The 19,697-nt window shown below is 40.1% G+C and overlaps 1 protein-coding gene across 1 annotated transcript in view; it reads right to left on the minus strand.

Annotated features, from left to right (window-relative positions):
• The window catches only part of flt1 (fms related receptor tyrosine kinase 1), a 122,026-nt gene that overhangs the window by 8,534 nt on the left and 93,795 nt on the right, over nucleotides 1-19,697 (minus strand). Inside the window, exons 18-27 of the mRNA XM_007900604.2 lie at nucleotides 18,583-18,687; nucleotides 17,254-17,367; nucleotides 16,157-16,245; nucleotides 15,026-15,185; nucleotides 11,068-11,165; nucleotides 9,254-9,376; nucleotides 9,032-9,143; nucleotides 8,282-8,381; nucleotides 2,400-2,505; nucleotides 1,609-1,748 (exon numbers count right to left, since the gene is read on the minus strand). Of these exons, the coding sequence (XP_007898795.2) occupies nucleotides 1,609-1,748; nucleotides 2,400-2,505; nucleotides 8,282-8,381; nucleotides 9,032-9,143; nucleotides 9,254-9,376; nucleotides 11,068-11,165; nucleotides 15,026-15,185; nucleotides 16,157-16,245; nucleotides 17,254-17,367; nucleotides 18,583-18,687 (1,147 nt within the window). The remainder of the gene's footprint in view (nucleotides 1-1,608; nucleotides 1,749-2,399; nucleotides 2,506-8,281; nucleotides 8,382-9,031; nucleotides 9,144-9,253; nucleotides 9,377-11,067; nucleotides 11,166-15,025; nucleotides 15,186-16,156; nucleotides 16,246-17,253; nucleotides 17,368-18,582; nucleotides 18,688-19,697) is intronic.

The raw sequence follows: 19,697 nt of genomic DNA on the forward strand, positions 1-19,697 counted from the left end.
GTTCTTTAGTCGAATCTGAGTTTAAATTGCACACAAATTCTTATTTTGTTCAGCAAGATTAATAATAAACTTTGCAGTAACTTAGAAATGCTATTGAGGAAGTTAGGTCTAAAATGTGATGAGTCGTTTATTCAGGAATCTGGAAGTAAGTCACACCAACTGGTGGAAACTCCCTCCAACTCAATCCACTTTCAGATCAGAGTTTGCACAAGGTGGGTGAAATATTTTCAGTTACAGGGAAGAATCCCCATTCCTGGATTAAGGAATCCTGCTTGAAATCATCACAGCTTAGACTTCATGTCTTGCCTCAAACAGAATCCTATGTCCTGATTCTTTATAAACTGAAATTTAGCCTGAACACCAATCTGGGGGGGGGGGGAACATCTCTGACATGTTACAACAGAAGATGACATAAAGCATAATTCAATTGCAGTCTATATTTTAACTTTCAACACTTAAGGCAGCTAGACAATATGTCAGATGTAAAACACAGTATAATGTGAACATATATAGACGGTATTGTAAACAGGTATAAGATTATATTTGTGATGTTTAAGGTTTTTTAAGGCTTTTAATTAATCTTCATATACGTCAACGCACTTCCCAGTGGAATTGATATCAATTCTACTGTATCTATGTATCTATTTAATGTTTTTAAGGCTTTCAATTAATCTTTATACATATTAGAATGTAACCTACCCATAATCCTTTAATAAGGTTTGTTTGATTTAATGACTAACTTAGCATGAGTTAGAAGTAGCTTTGCTAGACCGGTTGAGGACAGCTTCTGATTAAAAGGCTCAGACAGCTGCCTCTCTCAACCCTGAAAAAACAAGCAGGTTGTGGAAGGCTGCCCAGAACTTGTCCATATCTCTCTCTCTCTGCACAGCAACTTGCAAAGGGTGGGGGTTATATCTGTGAGATGGAGTTAGAAACATATAAAAGAAAGATGTAATTTTCTTTGCAGTGGAAACAATATCGATTCTACAGTATCTATGGTCTCAGTTTTAAGAATAAGTTAAGCTGTTTGTATTACTTAATAAACCTTGGATTATTACATCACCATATTGGTCGTCTCCATCTCTTACACAGGTAAAATATTTATTTTCAAGTGGGAAGAGTATACAAAGTAGGTTTCGAATGAACAGAAACTGCACTGAGCTCTATTTCATTTCCAATTTTCTCCTCTCCCCTGATAGCATTTGACCCCTTTCCCTTGTTCGGGGTGGGGGTGAGTGGGGGGGGCACGGGTGGTGCAGTTCCCTCTGATCTCTCACCCTAGTGACCATTATTCATGTGTGAGCCTTGACAAGCTATTTGATATGGAGTGATATCATAGCCATACACAATCTTGTTGAGTCCCAGTGAATGACTTACATGAGCGCATTATCTAGAAGGAGTCCATGAATAACAGTCAGGAGCAGGAATATAAACTGATTTCCTAGAATAAACTGATTCTAGGTTCCAATTGCTAAAAAAAACTATCTCCAACTAGGTTCTGCTCTGTAAAACAATGATTTTGTCTTTCTTTGACTCATAATCTTTCTTGGGGAAGATTACCAAACGTTTTCTCCAGCAGTCGTGGATAATAGTGAAATGCAATCTCACCCAAAACTTCCTGTTCGTTCAGAATTAAACGTTGCATTCTCCACTCCATCTCTTAAGCATGAGGCTACAGATGCAGGAACTGAACAGTGAACACTATTTGATACCACCATGGTGTTCAGCGGAATGTAATCCTTTCCATCCTGCAAGGTAGGAAGACAAAATTCAGTCATTTATTCAATGACTGTTTGTGGGACACCACTGTGTGCAATTGGCAGCCGCATTTCGCCTACAAAATACACAGTCAATCCACTTTACAATATATTCTGTGAAGCGCTTTGAGACATCTCAACAACATGATAAGACGCTATATCAAATGCAAGGATTATTACTATAATTTAATCTTTTACCTGTGCATTGTTTGTTCATTAACAGAAGGGATTACAGGGCTGAGAAATAGAATTGGTTTCCTTTTTGCATCCAGTGTTAGCTTCAGTTCTCCCTGTTTAGCTCAGGCTCAATCCCACCACAGAAGAACACCCTCTACTGGATGAGCCTGGTGATACCTCATTTTTATAGGCTATAACACCCACTTAAAGACAATAAAAAAGGTGGTTGGTGGACATTACTTTGCACAAATTGGCTGCTGTGTTTGCCTACAAATACACAGTCACTAAACTTTACAGAAAGGCACATGAGGTGTTTTGATGTGAGATGGTATGTCAAATGCAATGATAATTATTTTTCGGATAATATTTAACTGAAAAAAATATTTTGTGGAAATTATTTGTGGACTTTGAACCTAGTCCTTTTCTAATGACAATTAGTGCATTGGATCAATAATATCTAGGTACCTGTTGAACATTTGCCTGCAGTAAATCTCCAAGTCGTCTCACAAGCTCAGAGAAAGTGGGCCGGTCTTTGGGATCACTGTGCCAGCAGTCAAGTGTTGTTTGGTAACTAGAAATAAACCAATGAAGACTTAGCTTGCTTGACTGTAATATACACAGTTGTTATAGACAATAATGTTCCTAACTTTTTGGTGAAAATCAGCAAGAAATTAATAAAGGCACATTCAATTTAAATATTGCCGCTTTTCTCCACCTCTGCCACATCACCCACCTGTTACCATACCTCACACCCAATCAGCTGAAACCCTCATTCACATATTCATCACCACTGGCCTTGATTTTTCCAATGCCCTCCAAACCGGTCTCTTCAGCTCCACCACACACACAAGGCAAATGATCCAAAACTTAAATCCCTGCATCCTCACCCATACGAAACTCTGTACCCCTATTACTCCAGTTCTTGCCAGGCTCCACTGGCTCACTATTGCAGAACGGATCAATTTCAAGATCCTCACACCTACTTGCAAATTAATTCATGTCCTAGCACCTTCCTACCTCTCCAGCCTGCTTACATTGGCGGCTGTGCTTTCAGTAACTATGCCCCCAAATTTTTGGAACTTTCTGCTTCAATCCATCCACCTAGCCCCTCCATGCTCATCTTCCGATCATATCTGCAGACCTTCTTCTTTGACTTGTGCCCAGGGTCTTTCCTAGGCTCAAGCTCCACACTGTTAAGAGTTCCGAGACACTACCCACATGAAGGGTGCTATATAAATCCAAATTGTTAAACATTATATCAAGACATTGTCTCCTATATAAATACAAGTAGTTGTTGTTATCAAAATTTATGGATTATTACTTTGTTAATATTTTCCCTACAATGCAACAAAAAGATTGTGCAGTGTCTATTTCCGCATTAAATCTCATGAATTCACTTAGCAAATAACCGTAATAATAATAATGATAATCCTTACATTTGGTATTGCTTCTTTCATGTTGGGAGGACGTCTCAAAGGAGGCTTCACAGGATCGACTGTGGAGTGACTGTATATTTGTAGGCAAACGCAGCAGTTCAATTGCACACAGCAATGTCCCACAAACGGCCATGAAACAAATTGGGAATATGACACTTATATGGGGATTGCGCACTCAGCCAAAAGTCAGAAAAGTTACCAAAAAAATAAGCGAATAATTCCAAATTGTTCTAAAGATATCGAGGAACAGTCAACCAGCCTTTACCAAAATTGCAAAGTCAGATCCGCAGGGATTTCCACATTTAACGGGAACCCGGTGTGAATCCAGACACAGGCAGGAAAACAGGAAAACATTGACTGCAGTGGTTTTGCTGATGTTCTTCCTGCTTTCAAAGTAACTGCAGAGATTCTCAAGGAAAATACACAGACAAGCAAAGTATGGTCTCTGGGAATCCTGGAGGACTTCTGTATTCCTTCACAGTTCATCCTTTCTCAGCCTGAGTCAGCAGAAATCACTGACATCTTGAACTGCATTCCCAATAATGGTGGGATGTGAAATAGCAGTGGGCCAGGGATAGGGCAGATATTCTTGCAACAACAACAACTTGGATTTATATAGCACCCTCCACGCCGTATGGCGTCTTAGAGCGCTTTACAGTTTAGGATCCCGGGACCGAGCAGAGGGGTGGGAAGGTGACCAAAGGCGCGGTCAAAAAGAAAGGTCTTCAGCAGAGATTAAAGAAAATCAAAAAGCCGAGAGAGAACGCCCTCCTCCACCTCTCCTTCAAAAAGGTAAAACCGAGCAATGAAGAGAGAAAGTCAGAGCAGAAAGACACCTTAAACATAAAAATGCATTATTAAGTAGGAGGAGTTATTTGTGGAGTCCTATATTGGTTAGAGCACTCGCCTCACATGCGAGAGGGCCCGGGTTTGCTTCCCTGGGGGAGCGAAATCTTAGACACGTTCCCTTACTGGTTATCTAGCGTTAACTAGGAAACCGCTTGTTAGTTGATTGGCTGATTGCTTTCCAGGGATAATAATCCCTTCAAAAAAAACTATGATAATAATTATTTGGTTACTCAATTCATGACTGTTTGTGGGACACTACTGTGTGCAATTGGCTGCCCGTTTTGCCCACAAACTACACAGTCAATTCACTTTACAATATATTCTGTGAAGCAGGTTTGAGCTGTTTAAACAACGTGATAAGATGCTTTATCAAATGCAAGGATTATTATTATTACAAATAGTTATTTGTATAACAACATACATTGTACTGCAATTTTTCTCTGTATTTCCTAGGTGATTTCATAAAATGCACCTCAATCAGTAATAGGAGGATAATGGATTCCATATGTTTCGTGGTCGTGTTGTGACTCATGTGTATAAATGAAAGTCACCAAGGAAATAGGAAGTACTGTAGGAAGTACAGGAAATGCATAGTCTACAGGAAACGTCTGATTGTGATCTGGGAAAGAGAGAGCCACTTCTTCAATATAATGCTGACAAGCAGACATATTTCTTTACTGGTTCTACTAAAGTAAAAACATCAGAGAATCAATATTTCCAAGTTGTTTTATTCCATTGTTCACTGAGGAGATTCACTAAAGCTTTGATCTGTGACTGGAAAGAACCATTTTCACACAGTATTTTGATCAAGGATTTTTACAGTAAAGAATAAAGAGTTGGGAAGCAAATCTTGTGACTCTGGGCTAATGAGACAACATTTACAAAGTTGTTATTCCTGGAATGGGGAGTTTCATGTAGAATATGACCCTGGAAAGCTCACTGCTGTGCTCAATTGGCTGCCGCGTTTCACCCACAAAAGACACAGTCAATTGACTTTACAATATATTAAGTGAAGCACTTTGAGACAGCTCAATTACGTGACAAGGCTCTATATCAAATGCAAGGATTATTATTATCATGTTAACTATCTGTGAAAGTATGTCCTATGGTAGATCTATCTTAAAAATCTTATTTAAATGAACACAAAAAAAAACTTTTAGCATCAGAACTGATCAGTATTGAAGACATCATTTCACTGTATAACTGGCCTTCTCCTTTGCACAGACACATTAAAGTTTATCACAAGCTTCTTTACTATAGCTGCAACATTTCTTGACCAACTAAAGCCAATCCAGTGCTGCCTATTGCTGGAAAAACACATATCAGTAAATCTGCATTAACTGCATGAATGTTTAAAGAAGTGCTAACAACGAGATTCTCTTTAAGTGAAATTGTATCTTTTCATTTGAACATGATAGTGAAATCATTTCAAATATTATAAGGTTTCGTGAACAGTAGTATGGGATTGGGGTCTTTTTTTATATTCACAAAGTGTATTAAAGCCTCAAATGCAGCAGCCAATTTGCCCGTAACAATGTCCCACACACAGCCATGAAGGGAACTACCAATTTTATTTGGGTAATTATAATCTAGGATCAGGAGAATCTCCCTTTTCTTTTCAAATAGTGTTGTAGGGCTTTAACGTCTGGAGAGCAGACCAGCCTCGATTTTACATCTCATAATAGTAACAATCCTTGCATTTGATATAGTGTCTTATCATGTCATTGAGATGTCTCATCTGAAGAATGGTACCTCCTTCAATGCTGCACACGCCCAGTGCTGCTTTGGAGTGTCAGCCTGTCTAGACCATATGAGTTCCAAGTCCGGATTTTAACACACGAGTAACCCACCATTAGAATGTTTTGGGGATAATCACCACTACACCAGTAAATGTAACAGAATTTGCTCCTGCAAATCAGAGAACTTTGCTCTTACTTTTTTTTCACAATTCCACTACCTTTAATGGTGTGGCAGAGATCCCAAAGAAACCTCTGAAAGTAGAGGGTAAACACCTTGACATTATCATGTTACACTTCCGTATAGTGTCAACTCCTCTCTTGCATGTGGAGGCAACTGGAGATCTGACTCAGAGTCAGGTCTAAGAAAAATGTCATTGTGACATTTGACATTCAACATTGGGGAACCAGAAGTCGCAATTAATGCAATTCCTGCGTGTTCTACATGCGTGTTCAGAACCCAGTTCTACATTACTGTGGACCCAACCTTACATTATTTGAAATTGTTTCATAAACATTGTAAAAATGGAACAAAGGTAAAACTTGCAAGAATTTTAGTTTAACCAAAAATATATGACTCCTCGCTGACCGCCTCACCATACACACCCCCAAATGAGATCATTCTTGGTCAAGAGAAACAGGTTACATCACAGAGCAAATATAAAACTGTGGGTGTACGTCAATTCCCAATGTTCTCCCCACTCTTTTCTATGAAGAGCCATTGTGTTAAGTGAATAGCAAATTAGGTCCACAGTTTGCAGTGTTACAGCTCATACCCACATACACTGGATAAACTCAAACAGCAGATTAATGGCCTGAAGGTCTTTGTATAATGAAAATCTGTTAATTGTTCATCTCAACCATTCTGTTTAATACCTCATTAGTCACTAATTAGACTGGATTCCAGCCAGATATACTTAATTCCAAAGCCTTTAACTGTCATGCTATACACTTTATACTGACATTTTGTAGTGCACTTCATTCATTACTTTTTAAAATTGTAACACCTTCATTAGTATGTACAGCACTGTAGAAATTCATTATAATAATCCTTTCTCTGCCCTCACCATCTGGAATTATCTTCTGACACTTCTCTCTTTTTCTACTTTCAAAGCCATCTAAAGACCTATCTCTTCGATTATGCCTTCAACCCTGACATCCAAGGCTGCACTCTCCACCTCGCAAAGCCAGTCAGGAACCTCGGCGTTTTGTTCGACCCTGAGCTGTCCTTTCTCCCTCACATCCGCACCACAACTGGCACCGCCTTCAATCACCTCCGGAACATCGCCAGACTACGGCATTACCTCACCCCTCACGCTGCTGAAACTCTGGTCCACGCCTTTGTCACCTCAAGGCTGGACTATGGGAACTCTCTCCTCGCCGGCCTTCCTGCCACCTCCCTCCACAAGCTGCAGGTCATTCAGAACTCTGCAGCTCGTGTACTGTCCCGCACCAGGCTTCGGGACCACATCACTCCCACCCTCGCTCGCCTCCACTGGCTCCCCATCCCCCAGAGGATTGATTTCAAGATCCTCATCCTCACCTACAAGGCCATTCACGGCCTTGCTCCCTCCTACCTCTCCGACCTACTATCCCCCTACCTACCTGCCCGTACCCTGCATTCCTCTGGCTCCGGTCTGCTCCACGTCCCCCGCCCCAATCGCCCTACCATCGGTGGTCGGGCCTTCAGCCTCTCAGCCCCCAGGCTCTGGAACTCTATCCCCCAGTGCCTTCGTCTTGCTTCCTCCCTTTCCTCCTTCAAGGCCGGTCTCAAAACCTTTCTCTTTGACCGTGCCTTCAGCTCCCCTCTCGACTCTCTTCCCCCTCCTCGCTCCCTCCCTTCCCTCCCCTTACCCTGACCATTTCCCCCCTCCTCGCTCCCTCCCTTCCCTCCCCTCACCCTGACCATTTCCCCCTGCTCGGGTCATGACCCAACTGTGCAGCGCCTTGGGACGTCCTCCTGACGTGAAAGGCGCTTTATAAATGGAATCTTGTTGTTGTTGTTGTTGTTGATATCTCCCCCACCTCTCTCCCAACTCAAGCTCCCACCCTATCTGTGTAAAGCTGGTGGAGATGCTTGCCTATGCGAAAGATTCCATATAAGTGCAAATTGTTGTCATTGTTGCTAGGAGACTCCCAGCAACCCCAGGTAAAATACTGTTTCATTTATAACACACTTTGTGGTCACAAATATCTCAAGCTCTTCCTTGATGAAGGGAGACAGATCTCTGAAGATGGGACTGGTAATCAAACTTGAAAATGACAACCAATTTCCCAGCCTCTATGAATTTCCAACGTTGAGTTTAACTGACAACTTCTAACTTACATGTCTGGAGTTGAATATTCTGGGGCTCTCATCCTAGTGCCTTCCTTTAATCTTCTGCAGAAGTCCTCATCGATCTGGACCCCTGGGTATGGTGATGCTCCTAAATGTAGTCGGCAGGGAAATGTGAATCATAAGTTACCAGAACAGGAATATGACTCAATTAATTCTGATGAAATCCACAAACTCTTATTTTTGAATATTTTAATGATACGGACACTATAGAGTAGGTGTGTTATGGAGTGATACCTATCTGTCACTACAACCTTTGCACCTGGTTCTAAATTGTGCTTAGTACCAAATACAAGGTCATGCCATGGGCCAGATTCCGCTTTATAGCTCCCACCATTTTGACCTAGCTCCCTCCTCCCCCAGCAAAGACTCTCTCCTTCTTTCCCTTCAGCCATTTCTGAATCCATGTATTTCTGAATCTCATATATATATATATATATATATGAATATATATATATTCATATATGAATATATGTATTCATATATTTCTGAATCTCTTGCCTTTGATATCCAATAACCACAGTTTGTGAAGGAGTATTTTATGTGGTACTTTGTCAAAAGCCTTTTGGAAGTCTACATCATATTACTTCCGCCAATCAATTTAGCTGTCAGTTCCTCAGGAAAGTCTATGAGATTGGTCAGACAAGGCCTACCCTTTCTGAACCAATATTGGCCACCCTGGTGCTCATGTGATATCCTCTATCCCAATCATACTGTATATATTCAGATAGTATGACGTACCTAAAGAAAATATTTCCCACAGTAATACTCCGAAAGACCAGACATCACTTTGAGTATTGTAGACCTTGTCAAAAATGGATTCCGGGGCCATCCATTTGAGAGGGAGCCTTGCCTGTGAACATTGACACATTAAAAGTTATTGACAGGAGCATCTCCTTTTGTGAGCTGAATTTTAATCAATGGTTTTGACTACCTTTCGACAGTATCATTAAATAAACTTACATCTCCCTTTCGTACATAATCCGGGTCCTTATAAATATCTCGTGCAAGTCCAAAGTCACAGATCTTTACCACATTGTTCTCAGATAAAAGGACATTTCTGGCTGCCAGGTCTCGGTGGATGCACTGTAATAAAAGAGCCACATTATCACAACTCGTTTCCTCAATCTTTTGCCACGAATTTCCTGACACCATTATTTATACTGAAGCTTTCTTTTTGCAAAACCCCTTTCCTCAAAAAATAATAATAATAATTTCACATTTTTCCTGGGGAAGTAGACGGAAGTTAGTAGGAAGTCTGCTCGAGTTCCTCAGAACATGTGTAAAAAAGTTGCTTGTTCTCAGCGGCAGCTTGAGAGTATATCATTAAATGTGCTCCTGGTGCAGGGCAGGTCTGGATGAGAGGAAGAGCAGGGCGTCACACACACAGCCACACACTGTGCCTCCAAATGGCCCTAACAAACCCTTCAGCTCAGTTAATGTGAATGCTTCAACTTGGCAAACAGAGGCAACAAGTAGAAAAACAAATGTGAACATTTCCACTGTGATGTTTCCATTACATTTTGCTGAGTTCCAGAACAAAGCACAGGATCTTCCACACACTATGTAAAGCAATGGGCACAGGATGATATAACAGATACTAATAAGCTAGCACTTCCTGACTGAACTGGATTAGATACAAAGCAAAGCTCTAGGATGTGGGTATTTTTCCAAAGCACCTGGTAGGTTCAGATGAATGTGATTAATACATTTACTAACCATAGGATTACTTGATTTCAAATAATTTTAATACAGAAGCTTAAATAAATAATGTACCAGTGGCAGATGTTGATGCTCTGGTATTTGTCAGATTAGCTAGTATTTTTCCATCACTGTTTTTTATAATGAACTGGTATTATTTAGCACTAATTTGTGGATAAAACATGACAGATTTCTTTTCTCAGAATAACTCCCTGTCTGTGCACTCTGGGTACTTGAAGCACATATCTCTCTCAGTACAGCTCTGTAACTCAACAACACACAGAACAATAATTTCCATGTGTAGTTGGGATGTATGGAACTGTCAGTCTGCTGCGGATATGCTTACACATGGTGATGGGTTTCTCCATGTGTCAGACACCCAGCTAACCCCCCCAAAAAATTAAATATGAGGAGTATCGACCTCTCCCCAGTACTGCTAAATAATTGGGCAATAGAGGTAAGATCCCAGGCTCGGGGATTCCCTGCCTCAATGTACTTTGTCCAGTGATTGCCCACAATAGCATAGCTTAAAACAGCAGCAGCACATCATCCCAAAGAGATGAGATGAGAAAAAAAACATCTTTACTTTGGACAATCTTGTTTGCCTCTTGCCAGCCATCTCAGTCCCATTGTATGAAATCTGTGAGCCAGTCACTGCATCATAGGTAATGCAACTGAAAAATTGCAACAGAACTCTCACAATTTCACCTCTCAGACACCAGAAACTAAACTCATTGGCCCCATGGACAATGGACATAAATGCTTTACTCAAAGAATGCACTGACTAATGTCAATGAAATGTATCTGGATCTAGCCCTATTTACAGAACAGAGGTTTTACAGTAATAATTAGTGAGGAACCTGTTCAACTGTTCCAAACTTCGAATATTATATATAGACTGAGTTTCCATTGATCATCTGCTGGATTTCACCATCTTTGGCCACAATGTTTACAGAAGGCTATGTTCCTCAGACAGCGTCACTAATCCCTTACACTCAGCAGATGAAATTGGGTAAGTTTTGAGTCATACGGTTACTCATCATCTTCTCGAATGTTCTCAAATGTTGTGCACAAACCTTTCTCAAAGCCAGAAACTCCATGCCTCGAGCCACCTGGAAACTGTAGCTGATCAGGTCCTCCATGGTGATTGGTTGGTGGAACAAATCATCAGCATCTAACAATTATTAACAAAGAAAAGATCACATTTGCAATATTCCTAAACAAATTTTCTGATCAGGTAAAACACCATAGCTTGCCCTTGATATCACTGTCAGGCAAGCTTTCCTGCTGCATGGTCCTAGCTGGACAAGCAGAGGGAAAGCTTACTAGACAGTGATATCAATGGCAAGCTATGCAGTTTTAGCTAGTCAGACTCCAGCAGTGCCCCAACGCACACTCTGGGGTCCCCAAGCTTTGGCTCTTGCCAACCTGCGCTAATACTTTCCAGAATTAGGTAACTAGGGAGAGAGTGCATCCATTCCCACAATCTACCTCTGGAATTTCTATGTGTAGGTGCGATGCACGGAATTCTCAGTTTGGTTTAGGTATTCTTAAGCACGGTGATGGGTTTCTGCTTGTGTCAGTAGCTGACCAAAAAAATTATTTCACAGACACTCAGTTTTTGATGTGGGAGCAGACTTTTGGATTCTGCTTTACAGGATACTAATTTAGATGCTCCTTCCCCAAACTCTTTAGACTATTTTGCCTCAAATATTTATGCATTTCCCTCTTAGATACAGACTCAGCTTCCGCCATTTGTGGTAAGGCATTCCACGCCCTAACAACCTGCTGTGTAAAATAGAGTAAATCCTTATTATTGCTTGCATGACAATAGTTTCATTGCTTTGCCACTAATTTACAGAAATGACTAAAGATTAGCAACTCATTAACAGATTAATTTCAATATAATTGGGTCAAAGTGAAGTATTGTATTTAAAACGATTACATTTCTATGGAACTCTCCCCTAAATCACTCAAACTCACACTTCTCTTTCAGCTTTCAAAACCCATCTAAAATCCTATCTCTTTCATTGAACCTTCAGCCACCTCCCTCCTACCTCCTTATCTCCCATCCTGCTTCTCTTCTACGCTGTCTCTGTGAAGCACTTTAAGATATGTTCCTTGGGTGAAAGACAACACCATCAACAACTTGCATTTATATAGCACCCTTCACACAGCATAATGCACTGGAGTGCTTTGAGTGGTAGAGTTGGACGGCAAACAAGGGAGAGGTGACCATAATAATAATAATCCTTGCATTTGATATAGCGCTTTTCACGTCTTCTAGACGTCTCGAAGAACTTCACAGAATAGACTGTAAAGTGAATTGACTGTATATTTGTGGGCGAAATGCGGCAGTCAATTGCGCACAGCAGTGTCCCACAAACAGTCATGAATTGAAATGACCAATTTATTATTGTTTTATTTTCTTGAGGGATTATTATCAGGCGTGTGGAGTAAGGAAACTTGCCCAAGCTTTCACCCTGCTGGGAATCGAACCCAGGTCTCTCGCTTGCAAAGCTGTTGCACTGAGCTACAGGTCTCTACAGGCGGCGTTGAAGAGGAAGTGGGATTTGACTGAGGAGTCAGGGTATTCCATGGGTTAGGGCATCATGGCTGAAGGCACAACCCCGATGGTAATGCGAAGGGTCTGCAACGTGCGTCAAGCAATATATAAATGCAGGTTGTTGTAGCTGAATGGCGTTATAATGGATTTTGAAAGATGTGATCCTCTGAATATAATAGTGCCTAAAGCCAACAAAAAATGCTCCAGTGGGAGAGCTACCACTAATGTAGATTAATAGAACTAAATGGCCTTCTTCTGCGCAAAAAAACATTATTTAGGGCTGATTTCAATTTTTAACACTGGATGAAATTGGAAACTAACAAATGTTACAGGATGACTAAAGGTAGTCATTATCTCCAACAAACAGATTCCAAGCAACTGAATGTCACTGGACAAGTGGTTTGAAGTGAATAATTTATTAATGTTATTATTACCTGGCTTTGATTCCCAGCAGGGTGAAACCTTGGGCAAGTTTCCTTACTCCACATGCCTGATAATAATCCCTCAAGAAAATAAAACAATTTTGCACTCTTGTTTTATTTAATTAGAACTGTGACTGATTAATAACATCTTAGTCCCACACTGATCTGACTATTTTTGTTTCACTGGAGTCACTGTTGCTACAGAAAACTCAAAGAAGGGTCTAAGCTGCTCCCCTAAACCTACTGTACGTGCTGATTCTTAGCAGCAATCAACCATATCCTTCCTAACACATCAGTGTGATTCATAAACAGTCCTTCTGCTCTTCCTGATTCTCCATGATTCCCAGCATTCCTGATGATCACTAATCTCCCCTTTTTCCCATGACATCCCTTTTTAGCAGTGCTTTCATCTCTCTTTCCCTCTCAACGTGTGGTCTAATTTGAGCTATTTCATAACGTGATTCCTTGATAAAGAATCTAAATTACACAATTTTGGTCCTTCGGATGAAACGTTAAACCTATCTTATCTTCCTGTTTAGGTGGAAGTTAAATATCCCACAGCACTATTGAAAAAGAGAAGAGAATTGTTTCTGGTATCATGACTAACAATCACCCAGATAAGATTTGGATATTCACTTCATGAATATGGTTGATATTGGTTGTCTTATTCAATTACAAGTGCACAGTCACTACATTTTCTAGTAAATCCCACGTGAAGCACTTTGAAAGTTTGGACAATGTGGTGAAGCACTACATCAAATTCAAGGATTATTATTATGATTAAATAGGAACTCCTTCCTGTAACCAGAAGTACATCACACTAACCCGTGGGAACTTAGCTCCGGTGAAATCTACTTCTGAATGGAATTCCCATGGGTCAATGGCAATTCTAACAGATTCCTTATTAAGAAATCATGTTAAGAAATATCGCAATTTAGACTTCACCATTTCCTGTACCATAATTGTATGACAGTCCCATGCAGTCTATGTGCACGCATACAAAATGAAACCACAATTTTCATAGCCATTCCCAAACTCAGTTGTTGGAAACAAATAGTCCTTGACAATGTAGGATTACTGCTCAAGAGATCAAATGGTCATTACATTTTGAAATACACTGGTTTAAGAAGCACTAGGCTGCTTGTAAAAGGACATGAAATAGGGTGTTTAATAAACTAAGCATTGCTTAGAATGTCTGATTCTTCTCCAGTGACCTATAAACTGTTCGGTGTTATGACACAGTTCCATTGTTCCTATAACCTAATATTGTTTCCCTCCCTACTTCCCTCTTGAATCATTTAACGCTGCTCACCACATTTTAGATGGAAGCGGGGCTCAGCAGTTAGTGCCACGTGTGACATGAACATGAGCAGTGACATGAACCAGTAGGGTCTAAATTCACATTCGGCACGATTTAAATAATAATAATAATCTTTGCATTTAATATACAGTGCATTTGTTATCACTTCATCAAGGCATCTCAAAGTGCTTCATAGGATATACTATAAAGTGGATTGACTGTGCATTTTGTGAGCGATTGTGGGATTCACAAAAAAAAACTGGTTTGGGTAGTGGGGGATGGGGGAGGATGGCATGTGAATTAGGGAGATAGATTATTTGAAAATGGGACTGGCCACATTAATTGTCATGCTTTCTTCCAGTTCTGCGCATTCTTATGATTTAGGGATCATCACTGTTCATAATTCCTATCAATGTTCCCATGTTTTTCTCTCCACTCTGTGTTAATTCTCCCTGCTACTTCCTTTCACCTCCCAGAGACGAATAGTGTCACAATAACAAAGTGAAGCCTCCTCCCAAACACTCTGGAACCCTGGAGGTAGCCTGATAAGAATTGCTTCTCAATCGTGGCACTTTGTGTATTTTTATTCTGTTCCAGACTTGAAAGGTATGCCTCCCTTATTAAGAATATCCCACGGATGTTTATTACACAGATAATCAGCAAGGACATCAAAGATACTCAGTGCGGTGTAAAAATAACCCTGAAGCAGTAAACCAGGAAGAAATCAGGAAGGAATCAGTTCTTACCCTCCTCTTCCTCTTCAACATCACTCACAGTCTTATCTTCATCAAAGCCAGAGCTGGTGGAGCTCTCAGAGCTTGTGACACTTGCCAGCCTTTGCTTTTTACTCTCTGTTTGTTCTATGTGAGTCTTCTCTCCATTTTGATCTGGCTGCAGAGTTTTCTCCTTCACAGAAATGACACATGAAAAAAAACTTTGAAGCGGCATTGGATATATTTGTGAAACAAGCAGGAGTTTTTTTTGTTAAGCTCTATGCTTCACGTTTGTCGTGCTTTATTAATTCTCCCCACTTCGTCCCTGTAGCAGCTCACTTTTCCAGCCAGGCAAGCAAACATAAAGAGACCTGCTAACTTCTGCCTGCATCAAGTCTAATGAAAAGAAAAGACCTGCTTATTAAAAATCCCAGTTGTCACAATTATTAAAGCCAGTGGAGTAGAATCATAGAATGTTGCAGCGCAGAAACAGACCGTTTGGCCTATTAAACTTATGTTACTTTTTGTCCACAAGAACCTAGTCTAATCCCACTCCTCAACCCTGGCCTCGCCTCCTCTCTCTCCATCTTTAATGATTCCCAGTTAGCTGTGCAAAGCGCTTTGAAATGTCCTCCCAGCATGATGGGTGCTATATAAATATAAATTGTTGCTATTTCACCCCCTTACAACCGTGTCCATTATAACAGCCACAACAGCAACTTGCATTTATATATGCCCTTCACTCAGAGTAGCATCCCAGAGCACTTAACACTCGATTGTTTTTAAAAATGTGAAGCCTTTATAATTTTATGAACAGCCATTTAGCAATCGCACTGTACTTATGTTGCTCTCAATTCACTTGCTGGTGTGACTCAGTCGTTCCTTTTTTAAATCAATTTTTAGTCTTTGAACCAGCTGGTTAAGAGACAGCTGGAGATATGGAGTTAGCATGGAACCTCCCCTTGTGGTAACATAATGAGTGGGATATAATGAAGTCTAACTCCCCTCCATCATCTGAATGGAGTGGAAACTGATTCATTAACCTATTATTTATAGAAATGAATGGGAGTTATTTTCTTAGTTGCATTTTCTTTTGGGTTCGCATGCAGGAAGCATCTGGTCATGCCAGCCAACTTTTAAAAGAGCCACAAGATGTGCAGTTACCTTGTGCAGTACAAAGTTATTTCTCTTGCTCTTGAGGTAGTTGGAGAGATTCCCATATTTACAGTATTCGACAATTACCAGTAGAGGCCCTGTAGATTGCAGAAGAATACATACAACTGTTAAATAGCCTGATAAATAATACTAATACTGGTATTTGATATAGCCCTTACAATGTCAAAACATCTCATAGCAAATCATATGTAACTGCTGTAAAATGATGTGACATTGAATAGGGAGGTGAACACAACATTCAATTTGCCCACAGCAATGTCCCACAAATAGCTAAGAAGTGAATAACCAATATTTCTGAGGATTGTTGGCCAGGACACCATATAATCTCCCTACACTTTTCAAATAGTATTATGTTTTTTTTTATCAGGTGAGACCTCGGGTTTAAGGAGAGCGATTCCCCAGTACTACAGCAGAGTGTTAGCCTAGACTATGTGAGTTTAAAGTCCTAACATAGAGGTTTAACCCACAAACTTCTGACCCAGAGACAAACTAATCTTGAGTATTCATAAAAAAAAGTATCTTGATTGTTATAGTATTCTCTTGAAATCTTACCATGTTAGTGGCTGACCAGGTAAATGACATTCATGATGTTTCTGAGGCTTGGTTGTTGAAACAGAAAGTTTCTATGTCATTTCAGCTCCCAGCATCAATGCCACTCAGTGGAAGAACAGCAAATGCTGGAGATTTAAAACTGATGGAACATCTGTCTAAGGGCCAATATCAGAAATACTACAGCCTTTGTTCTTCATATAGGAAGTGTTTAGCTCTTGCCAGTCTGTGCCTAATACTCTCTAAGAATTAGGCAAGCAAGATGCACCCCACCAGGGAGAGAGTGTGCATTCCATTCCAATACACAGGAATTTCCTGTGTGGGTGAGATGCATGATTGGATTGGATACTCTTGAGCAGACACCCGGGTGACCAAAAAAACCCACTCTATCCTTCCTCCCAATTCAAGAGGCTACTGCTTAAGCAGCAAGCTTTTGTTACAACTATTTTCCGTTGACAAACAACTGTCCTTTCTTCTTCTTATAAACATTTTACATCGTGAAAGATTGAAATCCAAGTGGTTTACCTATCACCTACCTCCATGCCTGGTGCACGCTCCCAACAGATTCACCACATTCAAGTGGTTTCCAATGTGGATCAAGATCTTCAATTCTGACATTAATGCTTTATATTCACTGTCTATGGCCCCCTCTGGCAAGAAAATAACATTAGACATCATAAAAGATCTTGAACAAGAACTTTCAACATCCTCTCCATAAATTTAAGAAAAAGTAAAATAATTAGATTTGCCTTTTGCAATACAATACAAAATTACATTTGTATAGCGCCTTTCACATCAGGAGGACATCCCAAGGTGCTGGATCCGAGCAGGAGGATTGGGATCAGGGAGGGTAGGATGGTGGCCAAAGGCGCGGTCGAAGAGGAAGGTCTTGAGACGTGCCTTGAAGGAGGTAAGGGAGGGAGCAAGGTGACAGGAATATGGGATGGAATTCCAAAGGCTGGGGGCAGAGAGGCTGAAGGCCCAATCAATGATGGTGGGGCGGGCCGAGCTGGTCGGGGAGCGTGGAGCAGGTCAGAGCCTGTTGAGTGGAGGGAGCGGACAGACTGATAAGGAAAAGGTTATTCTTTTAATAACCAGGAAATAAAGTTCAATGTTGTAATCATTATCAAAGTCTCTCAAATTGCACTGCATTTCTGCTTGAAAGCTTTATGATAACCAATATTTTAAACCAAAGTTCCAGCCATAAATCCAGTGCTGAAACACTTGTCAATTCTTAGAATGTCCTGCTCTTTAGATGATGAAATACATAATTTTTTGGGAAGCAGATAAAGAATGATTTTTACTTCCATTTCAATAAGGGGTAGAAAGGTTTAGGAAATGAGCACCATCTCATAATGAATTAATTTAATTATGTCAAAATACTGTTACAACTGACAATATCCTCCAAACATTAGGGGTAAGTAAAATGATCTGAATTTCATTCAAACTAAGAGTAACGTATTTCAAAATGTGCAAAGTTCATGCTTTGCTAAGATAGTAATTGACGTCCTCCCGACATGAAAGGCATTATACAAATGTAATTTTGTTGTTGATGTTGTTGTAATGATGCTAATCCTTGTATTTGATGTAGGCCCTTTCATAGGAACATAGGAATTGCTGGATGAAAAAAGACCAAGGTCCATCCAGTTCACATTTTACAATCCTGGCAGTTGCATGCTACATAATGGAGATCTTGATAGTAATTAATGCTGTAAAATTTATTTAATGTTGAGAGGACTTCCCAAACTGCTTTGCTGGATTTACAAAAGTGTAGTGACTGTGTATTTTGTAGGAAACAAAATTGCTACATTGTTACATGGTTGCAGTTGCTCGACAACGCTTGGTAATCTGTAGATGTTAGATACCTTTCAGCATTTTAACGGCAACAGTTTTGCACATGGCCGATTTGTTGATACCAAAAGCTGAAGCTTCCACCACCTTCCCGAATGCGCCACGACCAAGAGCTTTACCTGTAGAACCAACAAATGAGTGAACTAAAATATAATAATAATAATCTTTACATTTGATATAGCGTCCGTCTTTCACGCTGTAGTAACCACATTTTGTATATGTGTAGGCAGGGACGCATTGAATTTTGTTTGGTTTAGATAGTCTTCAGCATGGGCGTCTGATACTTTTCGCATGTGTCAGACCAGCTGACCAAAAAAAAATGTTGATGTAAGATTGTTGGGCAGATTGTAACTTGTATGACCTGTTCGAACAGTTCATGCTGAGTAATGGTATGTTATAACAAATGGGCTGCACCTATTCTGTGACCCTTAAGACAATGATAACATATTTATGTCCATTTCTAGGTACTATCAGTAAGCTTTTAAAGGTTGTTAAATCTCCTGCTGCTGAAAATCAAATGATGGTCATGGTCAAGCTCTAGCCTCTGAATAACAGTATCATTGATCAACTTCCAACATTTAGAGTTTAGGCCCAGCCAATTTAGATATTGGCTCAAAAGTACAGTATTTCCCAGTTCATCCCTTCATTGCAGTGATTTCAGGGAAGAATTTGACTGATATCCAATGTTTTGATGAGTTGATTATATTTACAGTACTCTTCCCGATAAAAGGGAGAGGATTTCAATAAAAATATGATGTCAGCCTGGTATCTGACACACATTGTTTGGAATTCCAGTAGAATTAACTACACCCTGTTCACTCCCACTCTGTTGAATAACAGACTAAACTTGATATTCATTCCTAGCGCAGATAATTTCTACTTGTTGGGAAGTTCACTGATTTGCAAAGGAATTTAAAGACATCTCAATTCAAGCATAATATTTACTGTGAAATTCTTTGTGTATTTATCAGGATTGAGTTGTACTTAAGTTCTGCCTTAAATACATTTCAACAAGTCAGTGAATACGAAGTGAATACCAAGTTTTGACTGACAATACAAAGTTTTTTCACCTCTTTATTGTATGGCTGCATATTCAATACTTTGGGATGTCCTCCCAATGTGAAATATA

This window comes from Callorhinchus milii, unplaced genomic scaffold (assembly GCF_018977255.1).
Source record: "Callorhinchus milii isolate IMCB2004 unplaced genomic scaffold, IMCB_Cmil_1.0 Scaffold4, whole genome shotgun sequence".
In the NCBI taxonomy this organism is placed as follows: domain Eukaryota; kingdom Metazoa; phylum Chordata; class Chondrichthyes; order Chimaeriformes; family Callorhinchidae; genus Callorhinchus; species Callorhinchus milii.